Source organism: Lissotriton helveticus, chromosome 3_1 (genome assembly GCF_964261635.1).
Source record: "Lissotriton helveticus chromosome 3_1, aLisHel1.1, whole genome shotgun sequence".
NCBI lineage: Eukaryota > Metazoa > Chordata > Amphibia > Caudata > Salamandridae > Lissotriton > Lissotriton helveticus.
In genome coordinates this window covers 167,641,220-167,662,896 of record NC_136061.1, presented here as the reverse complement: position 1 = coordinate 167,662,896, position 21,677 = coordinate 167,641,220, and the positions used below count along the sequence as shown (strand labels likewise).

Genomic DNA, 21,677 nt, shown 5'->3' with positions numbered 1-21,677 from the left:
TTCCTCACCCTGTGAATATCCCCCTGCACCAGCAGCATTCGGAATTTTTTTGTAGCACTCCACACCAACGAGGACGACGTCACAGAAGCCCGGCTTTGCTCGCGACTCCGCTGACGTCACTGGCGCCATAGGAGAGCCTTGTCGGCGTGATGACGTCAGTTCCGCCCTTTTTTTCCGTGCCTTCGAGGCACACGGACGGACCGAAACCAATATGTACAGTATACATAGTACACAGGATTTGAAACAATACACACAGTGTAAAAACAATTCAGAAAAACACTTCCATTGAAAGTACAATTAAACAATATCAACATTGTAGGTATACAAGGGTGGACAACGGGGAGGCGGGTGGGCCAGTGAGGAATCCACAGGCAGATACTGTATCCACCAGAAAAAGCTTTACCGGAGGTAAGTAACTTGTTCTTCTGATGGATACATCTGCCAGTGGATTCCTCACCTTGTGAATAGAGTCCCACAGCAGTCCCCACTCCCGGAGGAGGGTGTCCACCCTTCTATACCAAAAAGTCCTGTAGGACAGAATGCGCAAAGTGACTATCCCTCCTCACCTCGGAATCTAAGCAGTAATGCTTCGCGAAGGTGTGGAGGGAGGCCCAAGTTGCCGCTCTACAAATGTCCTCTACAGGAACACCTCTAGACAAAGCAGATGTAGAAGACTTTGCTCTAGTAGAGTGAGCTCTTATACCCTCTGGATGTTCCTTATCGGCCAAATATTAACAGATCTTGATGTACAAGATAATCCATCTTGAAAGGGTGCGCTTGTGCACCGTTCTGCCTTTCCTGCAGCCAGCAAAGCCCACAAAGAGCTGGTCATCCACATGATAGTCTTTAATCTTATCGAGGTAAAAACTCACCTCCCTCTTAGGGTCCAGACGGTGAAGAAGCTCCTCGACCTTGGAAGGGTGAGGGGGAGGATAGAAGGTAGGAAGGGTAATGGACTGCCCCAGATAGAAGGGAGTTAACACCTTAAGAAGAAAAGCAACCCTGGTCCTGAGTACCATTCTATCAGCATGAATAGTCAAAAACGGGGGTTTCAAACTCAGAGCTTGAAGCTCACTTACCCTCCTTGCCGAGGTAATGGCAACAAGAAATACTGTTTTAAAAGACAACAGTCTCAAGGGATACTTGTGCAAGGGCTCAAAAGGAGAACCCATCAAGTAGGTTAAGACAAGATTTAAGTCCCATTGAGGCACAATAAATGGAGTGGGCGGAAATTTGTTGGTAAGGCCCTTAATGGATCGTAACACAATAGGCGATTTAAACAAGGACAGCTGATCCGGCAAACAAAGGAACGCCGACAAAGCCGACAAATAGCCCTTCCCAGTAGCGACGGCAAAACCCTGCTGGGCTAAATAAAGAGCAAACTGAAAGATTTTGGATAAACGAGCCCTTAAAGGGTAATAGACTTCTCTCCACACCATGAGACAAATTTGGCCCACCTATACGAATAAATAGACTTGGAGGAGTGCCGCCTGACCGAAAGAATCACATCCACCACGTCAGGAGGGAGACAGAAATAATTCAGATTGCCCTGTTCAATATCCAGGCATGAAGGTGCAAGCTCTGGAGGTGGAGAAGATCTGTGTAAAACACCCTTTTTGGCCAATCCGGAGCGATCAATATGACTTGGGCCGTGTCTTGGCGAACCTTCCTCAGAACCCAAGGAATCAAGGGTATGGGAGGAAACGCGTAAAGGAGTTGTAAGTCCCAACTCAACTGATACGCGTCCTCCACATCTCCCTGCATCGGATACTGGAGACTGCAGAATGACGGGCAGTGAGCATTCTCCTGAGTGGCAAACAGGTCCACCGGAGGAGTTCCCCACGTGCGAAAGACGTGCCGAACCACCTCCGGATGAAGCCTCCACTCATGGTCGGCAGAGAACTGCCGACAGACTGTCCGCACGTACGTTCAGAATTCCGGCCAGATGATTTGACATCAGACAAATCTGATGGTCCTGAACCCAGGACGAGAGACGCAGAGCCTCTCTGCAGAGACAATGCGACCCCACTCCTCCCTGCTTGTTTACATACCACATCGCAGTAGTATTGTCCGTCAGGACTTGAAACGACTGACCGCGAGGGGAAGGGAGGAAGGCCTTGAGCGCCAAACGTATCGCCCGCAACTCTAGAAGGTTGATGTGAAGCAACCTTTCCTCTGGAGACCAAAGACCCTTGATCTTCAGGTCCTCCAGAGGAGCACCCCACCCTAAAGTGGATGCATCCGTTATAACTGTGGCCACCGATGGAGGAAGATGGAAGGGCTTTCCTTGAGACAGTTTGCCCTCCATGCTCCACCAAGGCAGATCCCCTGCAGCTTCTCTGGAGATCCTGATTGACTCCCTGAGATCTCCGTTGTGTTGATACCACTGCCTGCGGAGACACCACTGGAGTGCCCTCATGTGCCAGCGTGCATGGTTGACCAACAGAATGCAGGAAGCAAACAGACCGAGCAGGCGAAGAACCTTCAGGGCTGCTACCACTGCCATCATCTTGGTGAAGACTCGAGATGCAGTAGTAAGTCCAAACGGGAGAACCGCAAACTAATAATGATGCGACCCCACCTTAAAATGAAGATACTTCCTGTGAGACTTCAGGATCGGGATATGAAAATACGCGTCCTGCAAGTCGATCGACACCATCCAGACCTCTTGCTGCAGCACTTGAAGAACCTGCGCAAGGGTGAGCATCTTGAACTTTTCTTGCTTCAGAAAAAGGTTCAAGATCCTGAGATCCAGGATTGGACGTAACCTGCCATCCTTCTTGGGTATCAGGAAATACTGGGAGTAGCATCCCTGACCCCTCTCCTGCTCTGGAATCACCTCTATCGCACCTTTTTTCAATAGTGTTAGGACTTCCTCCTGCAGGAGAAGAAGGTGGTCCTCCGAGCAAGCACCTTGGCAAGGAGGGTAATTTGGAGGGAACTCCCGAAAGGGAAGGGCATACCCATTCTCCACAAGATTGAGACCGATTCCCAATCTTGCAGAAAATGAGTAAGCCTACACCCCACAGGACCAACATGATCCAGAACGGTGGATCTAGGGCTGCTTTCCTGTGTTAAGAGGGGGGGAGGTAGAGGAAGAGGAGGAGGAGGGCTGATGGCCTCGTCGCTGACGACCTCTGTTTTTGCCCCTGTAGGATTTGTACAAGGTGTTTTGTTGCTGCTGTTGAGGTTGCCTACATGTCCGAAAGGACGACCTCCCAAATCCTCTGTATCTCTTGAACGACGAGCCTCTAGTTTGAGCTTGAAGACCAAGAGATTTGGCTGTTGCCTTGCTGTCTTTAAATCTCTCTAAAGCAGCATCCGCCTTTTTCCCCAAAAAGTTCTGAACCGTCAAACGGAAGGTCTAAAAGCGTAGTCTGAACATCTGCAGAGAACTCTGAGGACTTCAGCCATGCACTCCTAGTAGCCACAGAAGATCCCATGACTCTGGCGACAGAGTCAGCAGTGTCTAGTCCACTTTGTATCTCCTGACGTGCAGCCGCCTGAACTTAGGTGCAAGCTGGTTAGCAGAATCCATTAAAGCATGGATATATCTACCCATAAGACAGGTGGCATTAGTTGACTTCAGGGCCATGCTTGCAGAGGAGAATGCCATCTTGGCAGATTGGTCAAGTTTCTAGGACTCTCTGTCCGCCGGAACTTGTGGAAATGCACCTGAAGATCTTTTTGAAAAGGCAGCCTGAACAACTAAGCTTTCAGGAGAAGGATGGGAAGATAAAAAGCCAGGATCCCCTGGAGCCACCCTGTATCTCCGTGCAATGGTTTTGGAGACTGCAGGAGCTGAAAAAGGCGTGTGCCAGACTTCCATCACAGGGTCGGTGACTGCCTCATTGAATGGCAGTAGAGGTTCAATTACAGAAGAAGGTGAATGAAAAACTTCTGTTGAAATGTTCGACTTAAACTCAGTAGTGGGAAGCTGAAGATCCAAAAGTTCTGCTGCCTTTTTGATCACTGTTTGATAGGAGACCACATCCTAATAATGATGCGACCCCACCTTAAAATGAAGATACTTCCTGTGAGACTTCAGGATCGGGATATGAAAATACGCGTCCTGCAAGTCGATCGACACCATCCAGACCTCTTGCTGCAGCACTTGAAGAACCTGCGCAAGGGTGAGCATCTTGAACTTTTCTTGCTTCAGAAAAAGGTTCAAGATCCTGAGATCCAGGATTGGACGTAACCTGCCATCCTTCTTGGGTATCAGGAAATACTGGGAGTAGCATCCCTGACCCCTCTCCTGCTCTGGAATCACCTCTATCGCACCTTTTTTCAATAGTGTTAGGACTTCCTCCTGCAGGAGAAGAAGGTGGTCCTCCGAGCAAGCACCTTGGCAAGGAGGGTAATTTGGAGGGAACTCCCGAAAGGGAAGGGCATACCCATTCTCCACAAGATTGAGACCGATTCCCAATCTTGCAGAAAATGAGTAAGCCTACACCCCACAGGACCAACATGATCCAGAACGGTGGATCAGACCGTCATTCTCCACAAGATTGAGACCGATTCCCAATCTTGCAGAAAATGAGTAAGCCTACACCCCACAGGACCAACATGATCCAGAACGGTGGATCTAGGGCTGCTTTCCTGTGTTAAGAGGGGGGGAGGTAGAGGAAGAGGAGGAGGAGGGCTGATGGCCTCGTCGCTGACGACCTCTGTTTTTGCCCCTGTAGGATTTTATCTTCCCATCCTTCTCCTGATTTCAGATGCAGGTGAAACTTCCCACGCTGGAGAGATATCAAGGCCACTTGCTTCCCTTAACTCAGCAAAATATTTATCTGAGTCCTGAACCTCACCTTCCTCCATTTCCTCCAACTGATACCTCTGTTCCTCTATAACCCTCTGGGCTTCTCTCCTAGATCTTATTCTAGGTGCCGGCATCGATGGAGCCAAGACCAACCCTGTCGGATTCGGAGCCGGCACCGTGCACGGATCCGCCGGCGCCGCCTGCGCCGAACGAGGTCGAATGGAAGGCGCCGGAGAAGATGGAAATGGCGTCGATGTCCTCTGCGCTGGGAAATGCCAAGACGGAGCCGCCGGAAGAAAAGGCATGAAAGGGGCCTGGGCATAGGCCTGAGGGACCCCCAAAATAAAAGCTAAGGGATCCATGGGACCCGAAGGTACACCCTAGGGGTACATAGCCCTGTTGAAGACTCCGTACATAGCATTGAGATAATGCGACGGAGCATTAACTCGGACCTGGAAAAGGAGGCTAGGCTCCCGGGACTGAATCAGAGGCAGGCGTTACCGTGTTTGGGCTAGCTGGCGCTGACAGTGGAACCAATGGAGTCGCCTGCTCATCCGGCACAGGAATCCTCTCTTCTGGAGCCGGAGAATAAAAGTCAGTGAAGGAATCAGCATCGGAGATCGAGGTGGAGAGGCTGCGGGCGAAACCGATTTTTTAGGAGAAGCTGGATTCGATGGAGAAGGAGAAGCAAAGTACTTATGGCGTCGTCGAGATGGAGAGGTCGACTTCGGAGCCGTTTCTTTATCAGAATGGCGTCTTGAAGAATGCCTCTTCTTCTTCTTGTGTTTCTTGGCTCTCGAAGTATGCCCCGACGTAGACTTCGAGCCCGACCTCGACCTGGAGTGAGACCTCGACCTTCTCCTACCTCTTTTTTCCTTTCTCATCTTCGCCATGAAGAACTTCGCTTCTCTCTCCTTCAATGCTTCCGGATTCATTTTCCTGCAGCAAACACATCCCTCGACGTCGTGATCCGACGATAAGCACCAAACACAGTCTTCGTGTGGATCAGTAATGGACATATGTCCTCCGCACTCCCTGCAAGGCTTGAACCCGAACTTCCTCGTCGACATCCTTCAAAGGAAATAAGAAGAAGCACAGGAATATAGCCAGAAAAACAAAGTATCAAGCCTAACAACGGAGAGTCCTAGAATAAACGTTAGAGTCGACGACGCGGAAAAAAGGGAGCTGACGTCATCACGCCGACGAGGCTCTCTTACGGCTCCAGTGACGTCAGCGGAGTCGCGAGCGAAGCCGGGCTTCTGTGATGTTGTGCTCGTCGGCGTTGAGAGCTACAAAAAATGTCCACATGCTGCTGGCACAGGGGGATATTCACAAGGTGAGGAATCCACTGGCAGATGTATCCATCAGAAACCCACATACAAGGAAACTCTTATTGTGCGCATAATAGAGGGGGTTTTAAACTGGTAGCTCATGCTGGATACAGCAAGAGGTCGAGATGGGTAGGTATTCTCTTCAGTAAATCATTCCCCTTTCAAGTCCAAACTATGAGACATGATACGCTGGGTAGGTTTGTGACCCTGTCGGGATCCTGGGAAGGCAAGTTACTCAATATTACGTCTCTCTACATATCACCAAGACCGCACTCCTCAGCCCTGGCCGAATTAGGATCGCACATACTTAATCTGCCCGAGGGTGACTTGTTGATAGGGGGCAACTGTAATGCAGCCCTCAACGGGGACTTGGATAGGAAAAAGCCTAAACAAAGGGAAACGTCTGAGAAGGCACTAGAAGACATTTTGAAAGCAGTGGGTCTGATGGATGTCTTGAGAGCTTATAATCCCTCAACCCTCCAGTACACCCTCAACCCTCTAGAATACCCTCCACTCAGGGGTACATGGGAGTTTCTCCTGTATAGATTACATCTTTGGTAGAGCCGACCAGCTCCCTTTGTTTAGTGCTGTGGGGCACCTCCCTAGAGGTATCTCCGACCATTCCCCAGTGATAGCAAATTATGGAGGCAATCCCTTTGCCAAGCGATATGAGAGGGCACTTAACCCCTGGTATTTAAAGGTGCCAACAATACGGGAGGGTCTTACTGAGGCTACCGCAAACTACTTTAAAGAAAATGAAGGGTCAGTAGGAATAATGCTTGTTTCCGGTACCGGGAAGACATGGCTTGGCAGTTCGGGTTGGACTGTTCCCATGAGGCAAAGGGTCAGACTGATTTGCATATGGCCATGTCTGAACTGGGGTGGCGGAGTGAGCTAAAGAATGATGATGGATTAAACCCAGATCTGTTGACTGGGGGTGAGTGCTTGCAATGTTCAACACTCCATCCATCATCCCCTTGGTTTTGCTTTGTTCGCCCTAAGGTGGCAGGGTATGCCCAGACGTGAGTCCCTTGCTCACTTTGCCACTGGATTCAAGCTAGCCTGGCTGATGACGGCTGATTAGACAGAAACCGGTCACAGGATGCTTGTTTCCGGTCCAGGGAAGGCATGGCTAGGCAGTTCGTGCTGGTCTGTTCCCATGAGGTACAGGGCCAGACTGATTTGCATATGGCCATGTCTGAACTGGGGTGGCGGAGTGAGCTAAAGAATGACGATGGATTAAACCCAGATCTGTTGACTGGGGGTGAGTGCTTGCAATGTTCAACACTCCACCCATCATCCCCTTTGGTTTTGCTTGGGTCAGTAGACTCAGCCATAACGTTGTGGGAAGCATATGAGACAGTAATAAGAGGGCAAGGAGTTTCAGCGATCGTTGGACATAAGAAGGAAAAAAGAAAGAAACTGCATTACGTAGAAAAAAAAATTAGCCAACTAGAACATGAACTAATAATATCAAACTCCCCAGATACTAAACATAGATTGCAGATGAAGCAGGAAGAATATTGCTGAAGAAGCGGCTAAAGCTCAATACCGCGGTACTCAAAATCGATTCTATGAAATTGGTGATAAGGCGGGTAAATTGCTTTTATGGTTGGACTAACGAGAAAAGACCACTAGATGGGTGTTTGAGATTAAGACAAGAGATGGGACTCTACTAAAAGACAGGCAAAGCATAGCGGAAGATTTTGCAGAACACTTTAAATAGATTTACACGCCAACAGGGGCTTCTAAATTACAACGAGGCACAGGAGTGGTTGGCCACCCTCAAACTTCCTACCATAGATAGCACAGATATAGAAGATTTAGACTAAGCCTTTTTTAACGAAGAAGTGACCAAGGCGATTGGGGTGCTACAATCCGGGAAAGCAATGGGCCCCAGTGGTCTTCCAATTGAACTCTATAAATCAAATGCATCCACAGTCGCCACGTACCTGGTTAAAATGTAGGAAGAAAGTGTGGCAAAGGGTCTCTTGCCCGAAACTCAGAGACTGGCTAATATTGTGGTAATATACAAAAAAGAGAAACCTCCCGAACACTGCGGCTCGTATCAGCCTATATCCCTGCTAAATCCATAGGTTAAAATTCTAGCCAAAATTCTAGCCACACGTCTGTCCACCTTGCTTCACAAACTGATCCACCCAGATCAATCCGGCTTTATGCCAGGCAGGAATATCCCAACTCAACCTGTGGCGTCTTAGTGATGTTTTGGGTAGAGCTGGGACTATTAGAGAAGAGACAGTGATAATGTCCCTTGAAGATACAATGGAATTTTAATATGATTGTTATGACCCTTCCTGTTCGCGGCGCTTGAAAAATTTGGAGGAAAATTCTTGTCATGGGTACGGCTCCTTTACTCTGGGCCACTTACACAAGGTACAGTGAATGGTGGACGGTCAGCAGTTTTTAAACTACAGAAGGGGACGAGACAGGGTTGTACACTTTCTCCACTAATATTCACATTGGTTTTAGAACCTCTGGCAATCTGGATTAGAGGGGAACCCATTATCAGGGGATAAAATTGGATGGCGGAGTGGGAGGACAGAATCTCCCTATATGCCGATGATATTTTGCTCTATTTGGCCAAACCATATTTCTCAATATACAGAATCTTACACATTTTTACCCTCTTCCAAAAATACTCAGGGGACGCTATCAACTGGGATTAATCACTCATATACATTTTATGCGGGAGGGCTCAAATCTTCCCAGAAGGAGTGGAACTAGGATAGTTACTGATGGCTTTCGGTATCTGGGGGATCTACGTCACTGCAAATCCTACAGTATTTTACTATAAAAATCTAGCCCCCCCCCCACTGCGTCGACTACAAGACAATGTGCAGCACTGGAAGACCCTACCCCTCACGCTGCCTTGTAGAGCTTCTTTACATCAAATGATAGCACTTCCGCGCTTTGTCTATATCTTACAAAACATGCCATATCTTGTCCCAGCCAAGTATTTCCAAGCAATAGAGTCAGAAATACACCCACTTCTTTGGAATAATGGCATCCCTCGCATAGCGTTGACCAAACTCATGAAAAGGTGGTATGATGGAGGAATAGCCCTCCCAGCAATTAAAAGTTATTATTGGGCATCTCAATTAGTTGTCACCAATCACTGGGTACACTGGCTAGGAACAGAACCAGACTACAGGATGGAGAGACATATTATGACCCCTGGGAATTATTTGAGAGCAATTTACGGGGGAGAAAGAATGTGTCAAAGTATACACCAATCTCAACTACTGTCACTTTATGGCACACGGCAACGACCGCATTGGGGTGGAAAAACACGATAACACAGGTCACTCCACTTTTAGAGACGGACCGACTAAGGGCTTTTAGCAAAATGTCCAGGATTCAATAAATGAGACTTGATTGGTCTTTCAAAGGTGAGTGATTTGTGGGCAGGGGGAAGATGGTCCCCTTCAGCAACATCCATAGGGAATATGAACTAGGTGTAGGGAAACTTTTTGGTACCTTCAGGTTCACAAAGCAATACAAAGCGCAGTCCAAAGGGTACTGAACTCCCGGCCTCTTCACCCTTGGAGGACAGACTCCTTGATGACTATCTAAAGGAGAAGGCTATTTCATTGACCTACAGGAAGATACTAAACAATACACCTGACACATTGGGGAAAATAGGTGCAAAATGGGTAGACGATGTGGGTCACATGAGTGATGAAGAGTGGTAAAAGGCACAGCCATGGGCATATCATATCAAACCAGTATAGCGTTAGTTAAAATGGGTACCCTAAGCTCTTCACTGTGCCCTAGAGGGGTGTGGTCGGGTGGGAACGTTTATTTACCAATGGTGGGAATGTCCGATTCCCCAGACATACTGAATAGAAAAAAAAACAAGATTGCTAGTCTACTTTACAAAAAGATTACTGTAGCATTTATACAGGGCTTCAATCTATTAATCATAAATTGCACACTGAGGAATGGATGATTCAGCCTTGAGAATTCATTTAACAGTATGCGTTCTGGGAATTGTAGTTTTGGTTCATTTCACTAGGCTTTTTAAAGTTATCACATAAGCATGGTTTTGCTGATGTTATTGTTTGCAGGTCATACATTCTCAGAAAATACTAACGAGAACATTTAGCAATGTTTGGAATTCTGTGCGCATGTATGTGCCTTACTGTAGGGGGGAGTTATAGGGGACTGAGAATCCAATGACAAAACTACCAAGTGGCTTTGAGCCTTATATGACTGACACCTTTGGTCGGTTCTGGATTTTTATCCAAGATCACTTGGCACTCTAAAGCATTTTATGGTAATTTCTAAATCATTACATTACACAAAAGTGGCTAATTTGTGATCTTTATCTTATTGTGTAGCCATACCTGCTTTATTACACTCATGGTGTAGTGTCAATTCGAATGTCACTCATAAGGCATTAAAATGTCACACATAAGCCACAAAAACCATGAAATGTCACACACAGGCAAGCGGAAATCTTGGCAGTTATGAATGTTTGTTACGAAAATAAGCTGCGAGGCTCCCAAAAGGGCATAGCGGTATGCAAATGGGTACACTTTTGCTTCATGCACTGGCATAGTAAGACTAGGTCCTCGAGGGAAATGTCAGCAATTCGGTGCATTGTCCTGATCAGACTGTGCTGAATCAGGGTGCACTTGGAACATACCCGGATTATGTAATTACTGTTATCGTGTTTACACTGTTGAAGTTAAGATCATGCACCTAATGCACTTGAGGAATCTCACAAAAGAGGTTGTTTGAGACATTTCATCATGGCAGCAAAGAAAGTTCTTAGCTGTGTTTCTGCATCCCGCAGAGTGAAAAGGCGTCTGTCATAAGCGCTGGGGCCTCTCAGATCCTATTTGGTACAGTCTTGTCCTACAGTGCCCTTCCATTTCTGGTGCTTTGCAGCAGTTTTAAGCTCTTCTTAGTTTCTCGGTTGCTCAAATGGGTGTCATTTCAGACATTTTTATGTGTCTCTCGTCTTCTCTGCTTGATTTTGCTCACGAGAAAGTGGCACTCGTAGGCGTCAAATTGTGAGAAGTTGGCCTGATATATGATGTTCACTAGTTCTAGTGACCACCTTGTATCAGTCCAAACAACCCTTATGGTGATTGGTTGTAAGTCAACCTTATAGACCAGCTATCCTAGTGGTAGCATGGACAAAGCAGTCTTAGGCTAAACTCTTTTGGCATGTGAAGCCAGCTGTTTTACCACATATAACCCCTTGAGTACCAGATGAAAGGACACCACACAGGTTGTTATGAAAATAAACAATATATTTATTAATAACAAACACCTCAGAACTCTTTATGAGGTCAGAGGGCTAAGCACATGACAATCTCTTAAGAGAAATACGACAAGTTGCACAAAATTACAATGGTGCCCTAGGGGCACGACAAACCAAATACTAAGTAAATGGTATAAGGAAATCGATAGAAGGAATGGAGCTGTCCAGGGGCTGTAGGATTGCTGGGACTACGCTATCCTAACTTTAGGTAAGTAATAGGAGGCCCACGGGACGCGTGTGCAGAGTGTGAACTCACAAGCGAGATGCATAACAACGTCTATGGACAGTACAGTTCAAGTAAAAGGTGAGAACGGACAATCCTGATTAGTTAGGACTAAAATGACTGTGGATCTGGACACTAGGACAGTTAAACTACCCTTGAGCACCGAAATGCTCTCGTTACCTCACCCACGGGCTGCGGGTGCATAGGTGTCAAAGTGTGTCGGGTTTCCGCGTTGAAGTCTATGGAGCCTGGATGAAAAGATGCTGCAGGCGACCAGGACGAAGATGTCCGGTGCGATCCAAGGGTGGATCGGTGAAGAAGAGGACCTGAAAGCAGAGGGGACAGTGTTCAAAGTCACTAGCCAGTGACCGGTGTGGAACCAGGAAGGAACCAGGTGCAGTGTCAAGATCAGGTGAAGAGTGGACGCTTGTCTCGGCAGCCACATGGGCCAGGAGGTGTCTTCGACGACCAGGATGGAGGCACAAGCTGTCCCACGCAGGCTCTCGCTGTCGGTGGTGTTGGATCCGGATTCGGCGTCAACAGGCCTTGGCAAAGGCAACCCACGCGGTGAGTGGAAATGGCGTCTGGAGTGGACCAGGAGGGTCCAGGGTGCTCCTCTTTTGGAAGGGAGGAAGGGCCAGTCTGGAGCAACCAGACCAGCAGTGAAGTTATTGTGGATCGTCGTCTAGGAGGCCACTAGCCAGCCGGCAAGCGACCAGACAACGCGTCGAGCAGCAGGCAAGCAGAAGGGCCCCACGCAGATCTCGTGGAGGTTGGAGGGCTGATCTTCGGTGCAGGAGCTGCTGGGGGTTGGGGCTTCTCAATCCCCAAAGCACTTGGTCGAGTTTACCTCGGGAGTCGTGCTGGAAGCGGAGTGCAGTTTCTTTCAAGATGGCCGGTCCCACGTGTCTCGTCGCACCCACGGATATCAGCTGTGCTGCAGATGTGAGTTGAAGTCGGAGAGGTCTGGGAATCCGGGTCTCGACGGGCTCTGAAGTCTGGATCCTCGAGGGAAGACGACAAAGTGAAGCCGCTGGACGCTTGATGGTGCCTTCAGTTGCAGGGTGGATACTCCTTGCCCACAAGGGAGATTTCTTCAGTCTTCTGTGTAGAAAGTCGAAGTCCAGAGTTTCTTCTTGTAGAGTTTCAGTTCAGGATTAATCTAATTTGGAATGGGACCAGCTCCTACCTTTATTCTGGAGTGGTGTGGCTCACTGGTTAGAGGCCGCAGACCCGGAAGCAGAGAACGGCCCGGGACCAGGGTTCAATTCCCGACGCGGCAGGGTCGTGGACCAGGGTCAGCGGACTCGATAATTCTCGCCTCGGTGCCTACTCTAACCAGGGATCACACTCGGCAACTCTGGGCATTAGCCTGCCTCATCTCTACAACGGCCCCCCACATTCGCCGGGGATGCCTGGTTTCACCTTAGAGATACCCAGTAGGGACCATCTCACAGGGATAGTCAGGACGGGTTCCCCAGCGATCTACAGCGCCACGACGCCTCAGGGCAGCAGTGCGCTTTACAAGACACATATATTTACATTTACATTTATTCTCCTAAAGGGGGCTGCACTACTGACTAGGTCCCTCCCCTGGGTGGGACCAGGAAGGGGGGTGGTTACACCCCCTATCCTTTGTCCGGTTTCGCGCCAGAGCTGGGGCAGGGATGCCCCAGCAACTGGTTGGAACCGGTGTATGCACAGGACACCTTGTGTGCCCCGGGCATGTCTCATTCCTTTCAGACCTGTCCTACCCAATACACAAAATCCTGTCTGGGGTGGTGCTAGCACCTCCCAAGGCAGGAAACCCTTTGTCCAAGCCTCCCTTGCTGGATGGACTCCCAGCAGCAGGAGGTCAGACTTGTGTCTGTGGTGGCAGCATCCATTTTGTGATGCCAAGGCTCGAGTTAACTTTAACCGGGGTTCTCAGTTACATACATGTCGTGTCCCTCTAGAAGGGTGGAATGCTACCCCCGTCGCCAGAATTGGCGAGGGGGTAGTATTCCAATTCGTATGACACCTTACTCGACATGTTTTGATAATGCTATACCAAAGTTAGCATTTAACCGCGAGGATTATAATGCACTTAAGAGTATATGGTATAGCGTTATCATGGAACAGCTATTAGGACTTGGTTCCGCAAGCTGCAGACGGGCTCAGCTCATGCCAGAGCACCATCTCACATAGTTCTAAGAACTCTGCCTTCAGGATTGAAAAGGCCTGCCATAGGAGTGACTGATAGGAATATATGTGTCCATTTTAGGGTTAGATATAGGTATACTATATCTATAGCAAAGGGTGATTACACCACCTTGCCCCAGCTGTCTTAGCAGCCAGTTGTGTCAGTTTTGGATGGCCAGCCAGGGGTGGCATAATACAAGCTGCAGCCCCTGGTAGGCCCTGGGTACACCTGTGCCCTGGGTACCTAAGGTACACTGTACAGGGACTGATAAGGTGACCCAGTATCCAATTAAATATGTACCTAAGGTACATGGAGTCCATTTTAACAGAGAGAGCAGGAAGCCTGGGGTCCTGAATAGCAGGATCCCAGGCCAACTAATTCAAAAAACCAGCAAAACACTAGGCAAAAAGTTGGAGGTAACCATAGTCAGATACCCACCTTCCTACATAACCCCCCCCCCCCCCAAACGAAAGGAGATAAGGCTAAGTTTGACTAGGTAAGCCTATATTGCCTGAGTGGCCATATGAGGAGGAGCATGCACTGGCATGGTTACCCCCTATCTCATGGTCCACTAAGCAATCCCTCACCCTAAGGGTATCTGAGGGTCTCCACCATAGGGAATCTCTACCTGTGGTGTGTTTTGGCAAAGTAAAAGGCTGGTGCTGAGGTGGAGTACTGAAGTGAGGATCCACTACTGTCGGGCTCAACTTCCTCCAATCAGCATCCACCATATATGCCTTTCTTTCCACGACTGAGTTGTGTTGGGCTCTCAGGGTCAACCTCTGGCTACCTAAAATAGGAGGCTGGGTCCCTCTGTTTGGCTTACTGGAGGGACAGGTCAGGTCTGGGGCCCTTAGGTCCCAAGTTTGGCTGTGTCCAACAGAGTCCATCTGGGGGAGGTCCCTAACTGAGTTTAAGGGGGATCCCTCAGGAGTTTCTAATTTTTTCACCTTGCTAGGGCTGCTAGCTTTGGTGTCCCTAATCTGCTGATGGGGTTGTTTTATTGGACAGGGGGCCCTTTGGGGCTCACTGGCCTCCTTGACCTCTTTAGCCCTGGGCTGACTGAGGCAGGGTAGAGAGGGGCAGGTTACCTGCTCCAGACTGGGTCCCACCTTGGAAGGGTCCACTGACATCAGGGGCTCTGCCAGGCTGGGCCTGACTAGCTCTGGGGCAGTTCCTTCACAAGGGGTAAGATCAGTTCCCTGAGGAGGCTGATCCTTTCCTAATGTCTGGTGGGAGGGAGATTTCTCTTCCTCCTCAATGCTCTTTGTTTGTGTGGAGTGATCCATAGTTTCAGGCTTCACAACACAGGAATCAGTTTGAGTTTGGGCTGTGGCCATCACAGCCCCACCAACCTTTTCAGGAAGGGACTCAGTTTGGGTATGGGCTGTTACCATCACAGCCCTGCCAACCTTTTCAGGGAAGGAATCTATTTGAGATTGGGCTGAGACTGGCACAGCCCTCCTAACCTGTTCAGGAAGATGTACCATTTTAGAATGGGTTTCTTGTTCACCTCAGCCCAGGCTGAGATTTCCAAATCATTCCCCAGTAGACAATATACAGGCAAGTTTGCTGACACTGCCACTCTCTTTGGGCTAGTGACACCTCACCAGCTGAGATTTACCACTGCCATGGGATGATTTTTCTTCACTCCATCAAGGTTTGTCACCTGGTATGTGGCATCAGGTATAAGTTGCCTTGAGGGGACTAGATTCTCAGTCACCATGGTGATGCTAGCCCCTGTGTCTCTATAGGCCTCAACTTTCAGACCATTGATGAGGGGCTCCTGTCTGTACTTGTCCAAAGTGTTGGGACAAGCAGTGAAGTTGGCAAACCCCATGCCATTTTCACAGACAAGAGTATCTAAGTTAGGGGACCTGGTTAGGCCAGAGTCCCCAGGAACTCCCAAAGTAAACCCACCCACTCTCACCACCGGGAGGATTACTACTAGTAGCAACAGGAGGCTTGGGAGTATTACTTGGGGGTATGTTCTCCTTATTGTTGGCCTTTGGGCAACTGCTGTCCGTTTTCCAATGGCCTACCTGTTTGCAGGCATGGCAATAAGGTTTCTTCTGGGTAGAGGAAGTGTCTTGGGACCCACCCCCATTCTTAAGAGTTTTGGGGCCCTGGGGAAGTCTTCTCTGTAGATTTATCCCCACCTTTCTCTTGAGGCTTGGTCGTCTCTTGCTTTTGGTCACCACCCTGATTCTTAGGCCTAATCCTGGTTCTGACCCATTTGTCTGCCCTCTTACCCAATTCTTGTGGAGAGGTCAGATCAGAGTCTACCAGGTGCTGGCGCAAAAGCTGGGTTTGACAGTTATTTAAGATTTGCTCTCTCATTATCAAATTATACAATCCTGTATAGTCTGTAACTTTACTACCCAATAACCAGCCCTCCAGAGCCTTAGTAGCACAATCTACAAAATCAGTCCAATCCTGAGCCTGAGTTTTCTGGGTGTCTCTGAACATCAACCTGTACTGTTCAGTTGTTAAGCCAAACCCATCAATCAGTGCATTTTTCAGGACCTGGTAGTCATTAGCATCCTCATCTCTAACAGTGAGGAGCTTATCTCTGCCTTTACCTTCAAAGGAGAGCCACAATATAGCTGCCCACTGACTCTGGGGTACCTGCTGTACTTTGCAGGCCCTCTCCAGAGCAGTTATCCACTTGTGGATATCATCTCCTGTCTTATAGGAGGGCACTATTTTGCTCAGGTTTCTATAATCAAAACCCCTTTCTTTATCCATAGGGATATTGCTGCCACCAGTGGGGACTACCCCACTCAACTGTTGCTCTCTGGCAAAGGCAAGTTTCTCTTTGGCAAGGGCAAGTTCTTCCCTTTCAATCCTCAGATTCACTTCTCTCATCTTTGCTTCATGCTCTCTTCTCTGAGGGGATGTCATCCCTCTCTGAGAAGATGCCTGAGAGACATGGGTGTGAATAGATATGTTAGAGCCTCTGGAGTGAGATCTAACTCGTCTATTCCCAAGGTTAGGCCTGCTTGAGGATGGCCCTGGGGCTCCCCCAGTGCCACCTTCATGTAGGCTTAAGTTGGCCCTGGTGAGTCTGCTGACTACTACACGACCTTTGTCTGCCTCATCCCCAGAGGACTCTTCCTCTTCCTCCTCAGCTACATTCTCTGTTTCAGGGAGGTTAGCATCTGGATCACCAGGTGTACCTTCTAAGGGGGGCATGCTCCCATCTGGATTAGAGGGGCCTGTGTTAGAAGCCATTCTAGCATCATATGTCTCTAAGAGACCTAACAGAACAGGAGTGGTAGGGTTGGAAACCTGTTTCAATTTCCTGGAGGTACACAATTGTCTCATCTCCAGGAAACTGAGAGCTGCATATCTGGAAAGGACCTGTGGAGGGTCACTAACCACTAGGGGAGTCTCTGAAGTCTCTCCATGGGTAGACATGCTTTCTAGTGAGGTGTAAGTGATGCACCTACCTACACTATGGGTTTTCCTACTGATCCCTTGCTAAGAGTTGTAGTCAGGGTGTGCTAGGCCCTTTCTACTACAACAGCTGGTTCAGTAGAACTCAGAGTATTTCTAAGCTTGTTATATGTACCTATAGTACCTTATGTGATCTTTCAAATGATATCTCAAGATTATATTTGGTAAAAACAACAGCAAGCTCAAATCCCAACCGCTGCACACCCATGTGAGAAGTTGGCCTGATATATGATGTTCACTAGTTCTAGTGACCACCTTGTATCAGTCCAAACAACCCTTATGGTGATTGGTTGTAAGTGAACCTTATAGACCAGCTATCCTAGTGGTAGCATGGACAAAGCAGTCTTAGGCTAAACTCTTGGCATGTGAAGCCAGCTCTTTTACCACATATAACCCCTTGAGTACCAGATGAAAGGACACCACACAGGTTGTTATGAAAATAAACTGTATATTTATTAATAACAAACACATCTGAACTCTTTATGAGTTAAGCACAAGACAATCTCTTAAGAAAAATACGACAAGTTACACAAAATTACAATGGTGCCCTAGGGGCACGACAAACCATATACTAAGTAAATGGTATAAGGAAATCGATAGAAGGAATGGAGCTGTCCAGGGGCTGTAGGATCGCTGGGACTACGCTATCCTAACTTTAGGTAAGTAATAGGAGGCCCACGGGACGCGTGTGTAGAGTGTGAACTCACACGCGAGATGCGTAACAACGTCTATGGACAGTACAGTTCAAGTAAAAGGTGAGTACGGACAATCCTGACTAGTTAGGACTAAAACAACTGTGGATCTGGACATTAGGACAGTTAAACTACCCTTGAGCACCGAAATGCTCTCGTTACCTCATCCACGGGCTGCGGGTGCATAGGTGTCAAAGTGTGTCGGGTTTCCGCGTTGAAGTCTATGGAGCCTGGAAGAAAAGATGCTGCAAGGCGACCAGGAGGAAGATGTCCGGTGCGATCCAAGGGTGGATCGGTGAAGAAGAGGACCTGAAAGCAGAGGGGACAGTGTTCAAAGTCACTAGCCAGTGACCGGTGTGGAACCAGGAAGGAACCAGGTGCGGTCATCGCGATCAGGTGAAGAGTGGACGCTTGTCTCGGCAGCCACGTGGACCAGGAGGTGTTTTCGACGACCAGGATGGAGGCACGAGCTGTCCCACGCAGGCTCTCGCTGTCGGCGGTGTCGGATCCGTATTTGGAGTCAACAGGCCTTGGCAAAGGCAACCCACGCGTTGAGTGGAAACGGCGTCTTTAGTGGACCAGGAGGTTCTAGGGTGCTCCTCTTTTGGAAGGGAGCAAGGGCCAGTCTAGAGCAACCAGACCAGCAGTGTAGTTTTCAAAGTTCATCGTCTAGGAGGTCACTAGCCAGCCGGCAAGTGACCAGACAACGCGTCGAGCAGCAGGCAAGCAGAAGGGCCCCACGCAGATCTCGTGGAGGTTGGAGGGCTGATCTTCGGTGCAGGAGCTGCTGGGGGTTGGGGCTTCTCAATCCCCAAAGCACTTGGTCGAGTTTACCTCGGGAGTCGTGCTGGAAGCGGAGTGCAGTTTCTTTCAAGATGGCCGGTCCCACGTGTCTCGTCGCACCCACGGATCTCAGCTGTGCTGCAGATGTGAGTTGAGGTCGGAGAGGTCTGGGAATCCGGGTCTCGTCGGGCTCTGAAGTCTGGATCCTCGAGGGAAGACGAGAAAGTGAAGCCGCTGGACGCTTGATGGTGCCTGCAGTTGCAGGGTGGACACTCCTTGCCCACAAGGGAGATTTCTTCAGTCTTCTGTGTAGAAAGTCGAAGTCCAGAGTTTCTTCTTGCAGAGTTTCAGTTCAGGATTAATCTAATTTGGAATGGGACCAACTCCTACCTTTATTCTCCTAAAGGGGGCTGCACTACTGACTAGGTCCCTCCCCTGGGTGGGACCAGGAAGGGGGGTGGTTACACCCCCTATCCTTTGTCCGGTTTTGCGCCAGAGCTGGGGCAGGGATGCCCCAGCAACTGGTTGGAATCGGTGTATGCACAGGACACCTTGTGTGCCCCAGGCATGTCTCATTCCTTTCAGGCCTGTCCTACCCAATACACAAAATCCTGTCTGGGGTGGTGCTAGCACCTCCCAAGGCAGGAAACTCTTTGTCCAAGCCTCCCTTGCTGGAAGGACTCCCAGCAGCAGGAGGTCAGACTTGTGTCTGTGGTGGCAGCATCCATTTTGTGATGCCAAGGCTCGAGTTAACTTTAACCGGGGTTCTCAGTTACATACATGTCGTGTCCCTCTAGAAGGGTGGAATGCTACCCCCGTCGCCAGAATTGGCGAGGGGGTAGTATTCCAATTTGTATGACACCTTACTCGACATGTTTTGATAATGCTATACCAAAGTTAGCATTTAACCGCGAGGATTATAATGCACTTAAGAGTATATGGTATAGCGTTATCATGGAACAGCTATTAGGACTTGGTTCCGCAAGCTGCAGACGGGCTCAGCTCATGCCAGAGCACCATCTCACATAATTCCAAGCACTCTGCCTTCAGGATTGATAAGGCCTGCCATAGGAGTGACTGATAGGAATATATGTGTCCATTTTAGGGTTAGATATAGGTATACTATGTCTATAGCAAAGGGTGATTACACCACCTTGCCCCAGCTGTCTTAGCAGCCAGTTGTGTCAGTTTTGGATGGCCAGCCAGGGGTGGCATAATACATGCTGCAGCCCCTGGTAGGCCCTGGGTACACCTATGCCCTGGGTACCTAAGGTACACTGTACAGGGACTGATAAGGTGACCCAGTATCCAATTAGATATGTAGCTAAGGTACATGGAGTCCATTTTAACAAAGAGAGCAGGAAGCCTGGGGTCCTGAATAGCAGGATCCCAGGCCAACTAAGTCAAAAAACAAGCAAAACACTAGGCAAAAAGTTAGAGGTAACCATAGTCAGATATCCACCTTCCTACACGAATGTCACTGAATTACACTGAAATTATAAAAAATGGCAGACACAAACAATCTTAAACCTTGGCAGCTATATCTCCAACAGTTGAGGGGAAGAAATCGGTATCTGAATCACGATGAGAGGCCTGCCCCCGCACATGACGAAAATGGACAGCTGTGGGGTCATGATGAAGTTGGGATGGAATGACATAAAATACATCGCCTAGATGGCAGCTTTTGGCAGAAAATAGCTCCAGACACTAATTCAAAATGGTGGATTGAGGAGTAGTGCTGGAGCTGCAGAGTTTGTCCGGCAATACAAATAACCTGAGGTAATTACATACACAGGTCCTACAGACTTACATTTCTTCAAAAGAACAGATTTTCTTTCAGATCTGCTAGTTTATGCAAAATAAATCTCCTACACAAATTTCAAATCCACAAGAAGTAGTTTAAAGAAAAACTACTTACTTGCTGCCATGGTAGCATGGCTTCAATTTGCTGTGCATAACAGACGTTAGTTAGTATTACACAAATTGGTAGTAATCAACTTATACTTCGAGGATGCAAACCTTTAACGTATATATTGCAGAGATACTTCAGTTGAACTGAAATTAGGAAAATGGTTATGTTCTGGAAAATCTACCAAAAGCAGTGCTTTTTATTTATTTGCGGCCTTCTTTAATTTTTTGAGAGGTAGACAAAGTAGGATACCTTCAATACTTACTCTTAATTTATTTCACGTGTAACATTGCCTGCTTTCGATACGTATGGAGATGAGGGATGGATCATGTATAATTATGTGTTCTTTACAGTTTATTTGTGTAGTATACACCACACAATCAATTAGAAATTGGACATGAAGTGTGCGTGTTCACTTCATAGTGTTGTTTGGGCGAGGATTTGTGCCCGTCTGGATATTTTCTGCATTTGTGTTTGTAATATTGGCATGCGTGCCTCATGTATGGTCTCCATGTCGGCTCCTAATGTGTATGTATATCCTATATCAAAACTCGGCTTACTGGATATGTTGCCACTTGTTATGCTTTGTAATCACTTATCTCATCAAATTCAGAACTATCACAATTTTATCAGCACAACACTTACCAACAAGCTGTTTTCTTCCTGTAGAGTTATGCAGCGGTGCTCCAACTCTTGCAAAGCAGATACTAATTCAGCGTTTTGCTTTACCAGGGGGCTGTTGTCAGCATTCTGGATAGATAAATATACAGTTAGGCTTGTGTCCCATTAGACAGTTATTACAAGATCTATGATAAGTAATAAGATATATTCAACAGAAAGAAACATGAGAAACTTAGTTCAGTTGTATATTTACATACACAAGAATAGAACGTGTGAAATAACAGGTTCATGTCATGCATTACATATACCACTCACTATAAGCAGTACATCCACATCTATGTTGGAGACCTCAACTGTAGTTATAGGTAAGCACGCTCTGGACTTCGCCCCCCACACAGGCCACCACATTTTTATTTTGATAA

At 48.0% G+C, this 21,677-nt stretch overlaps 1 protein-coding gene across 7 annotated transcripts in view; it reads right to left on the bottom strand.

Annotated features, from left to right (window-relative positions):
- The window catches only part of TSPOAP1 (TSPO associated protein 1), a 3,238,928-nt gene that overhangs the window by 2,750,196 nt on the left and 467,055 nt on the right, over nucleotides 1–21,677 (bottom strand). For all 7 annotated transcript variants that reach the window (XR_013608584.1, XR_013608585.1, XM_078679480.1 and 4 more), the window contains exon 3: nucleotides 21,280–21,384. Coding sequence is in view for 5 of the 7 variants with exons in the window: in XM_078679480.1 (XP_078535606.1) it covers nucleotides 21,280–21,384 (105 nt within the window). In the remaining 2 variants the exon portion in view is untranslated. The remainder of the gene's footprint in view (nucleotides 1–21,279; nucleotides 21,385–21,677) is intronic.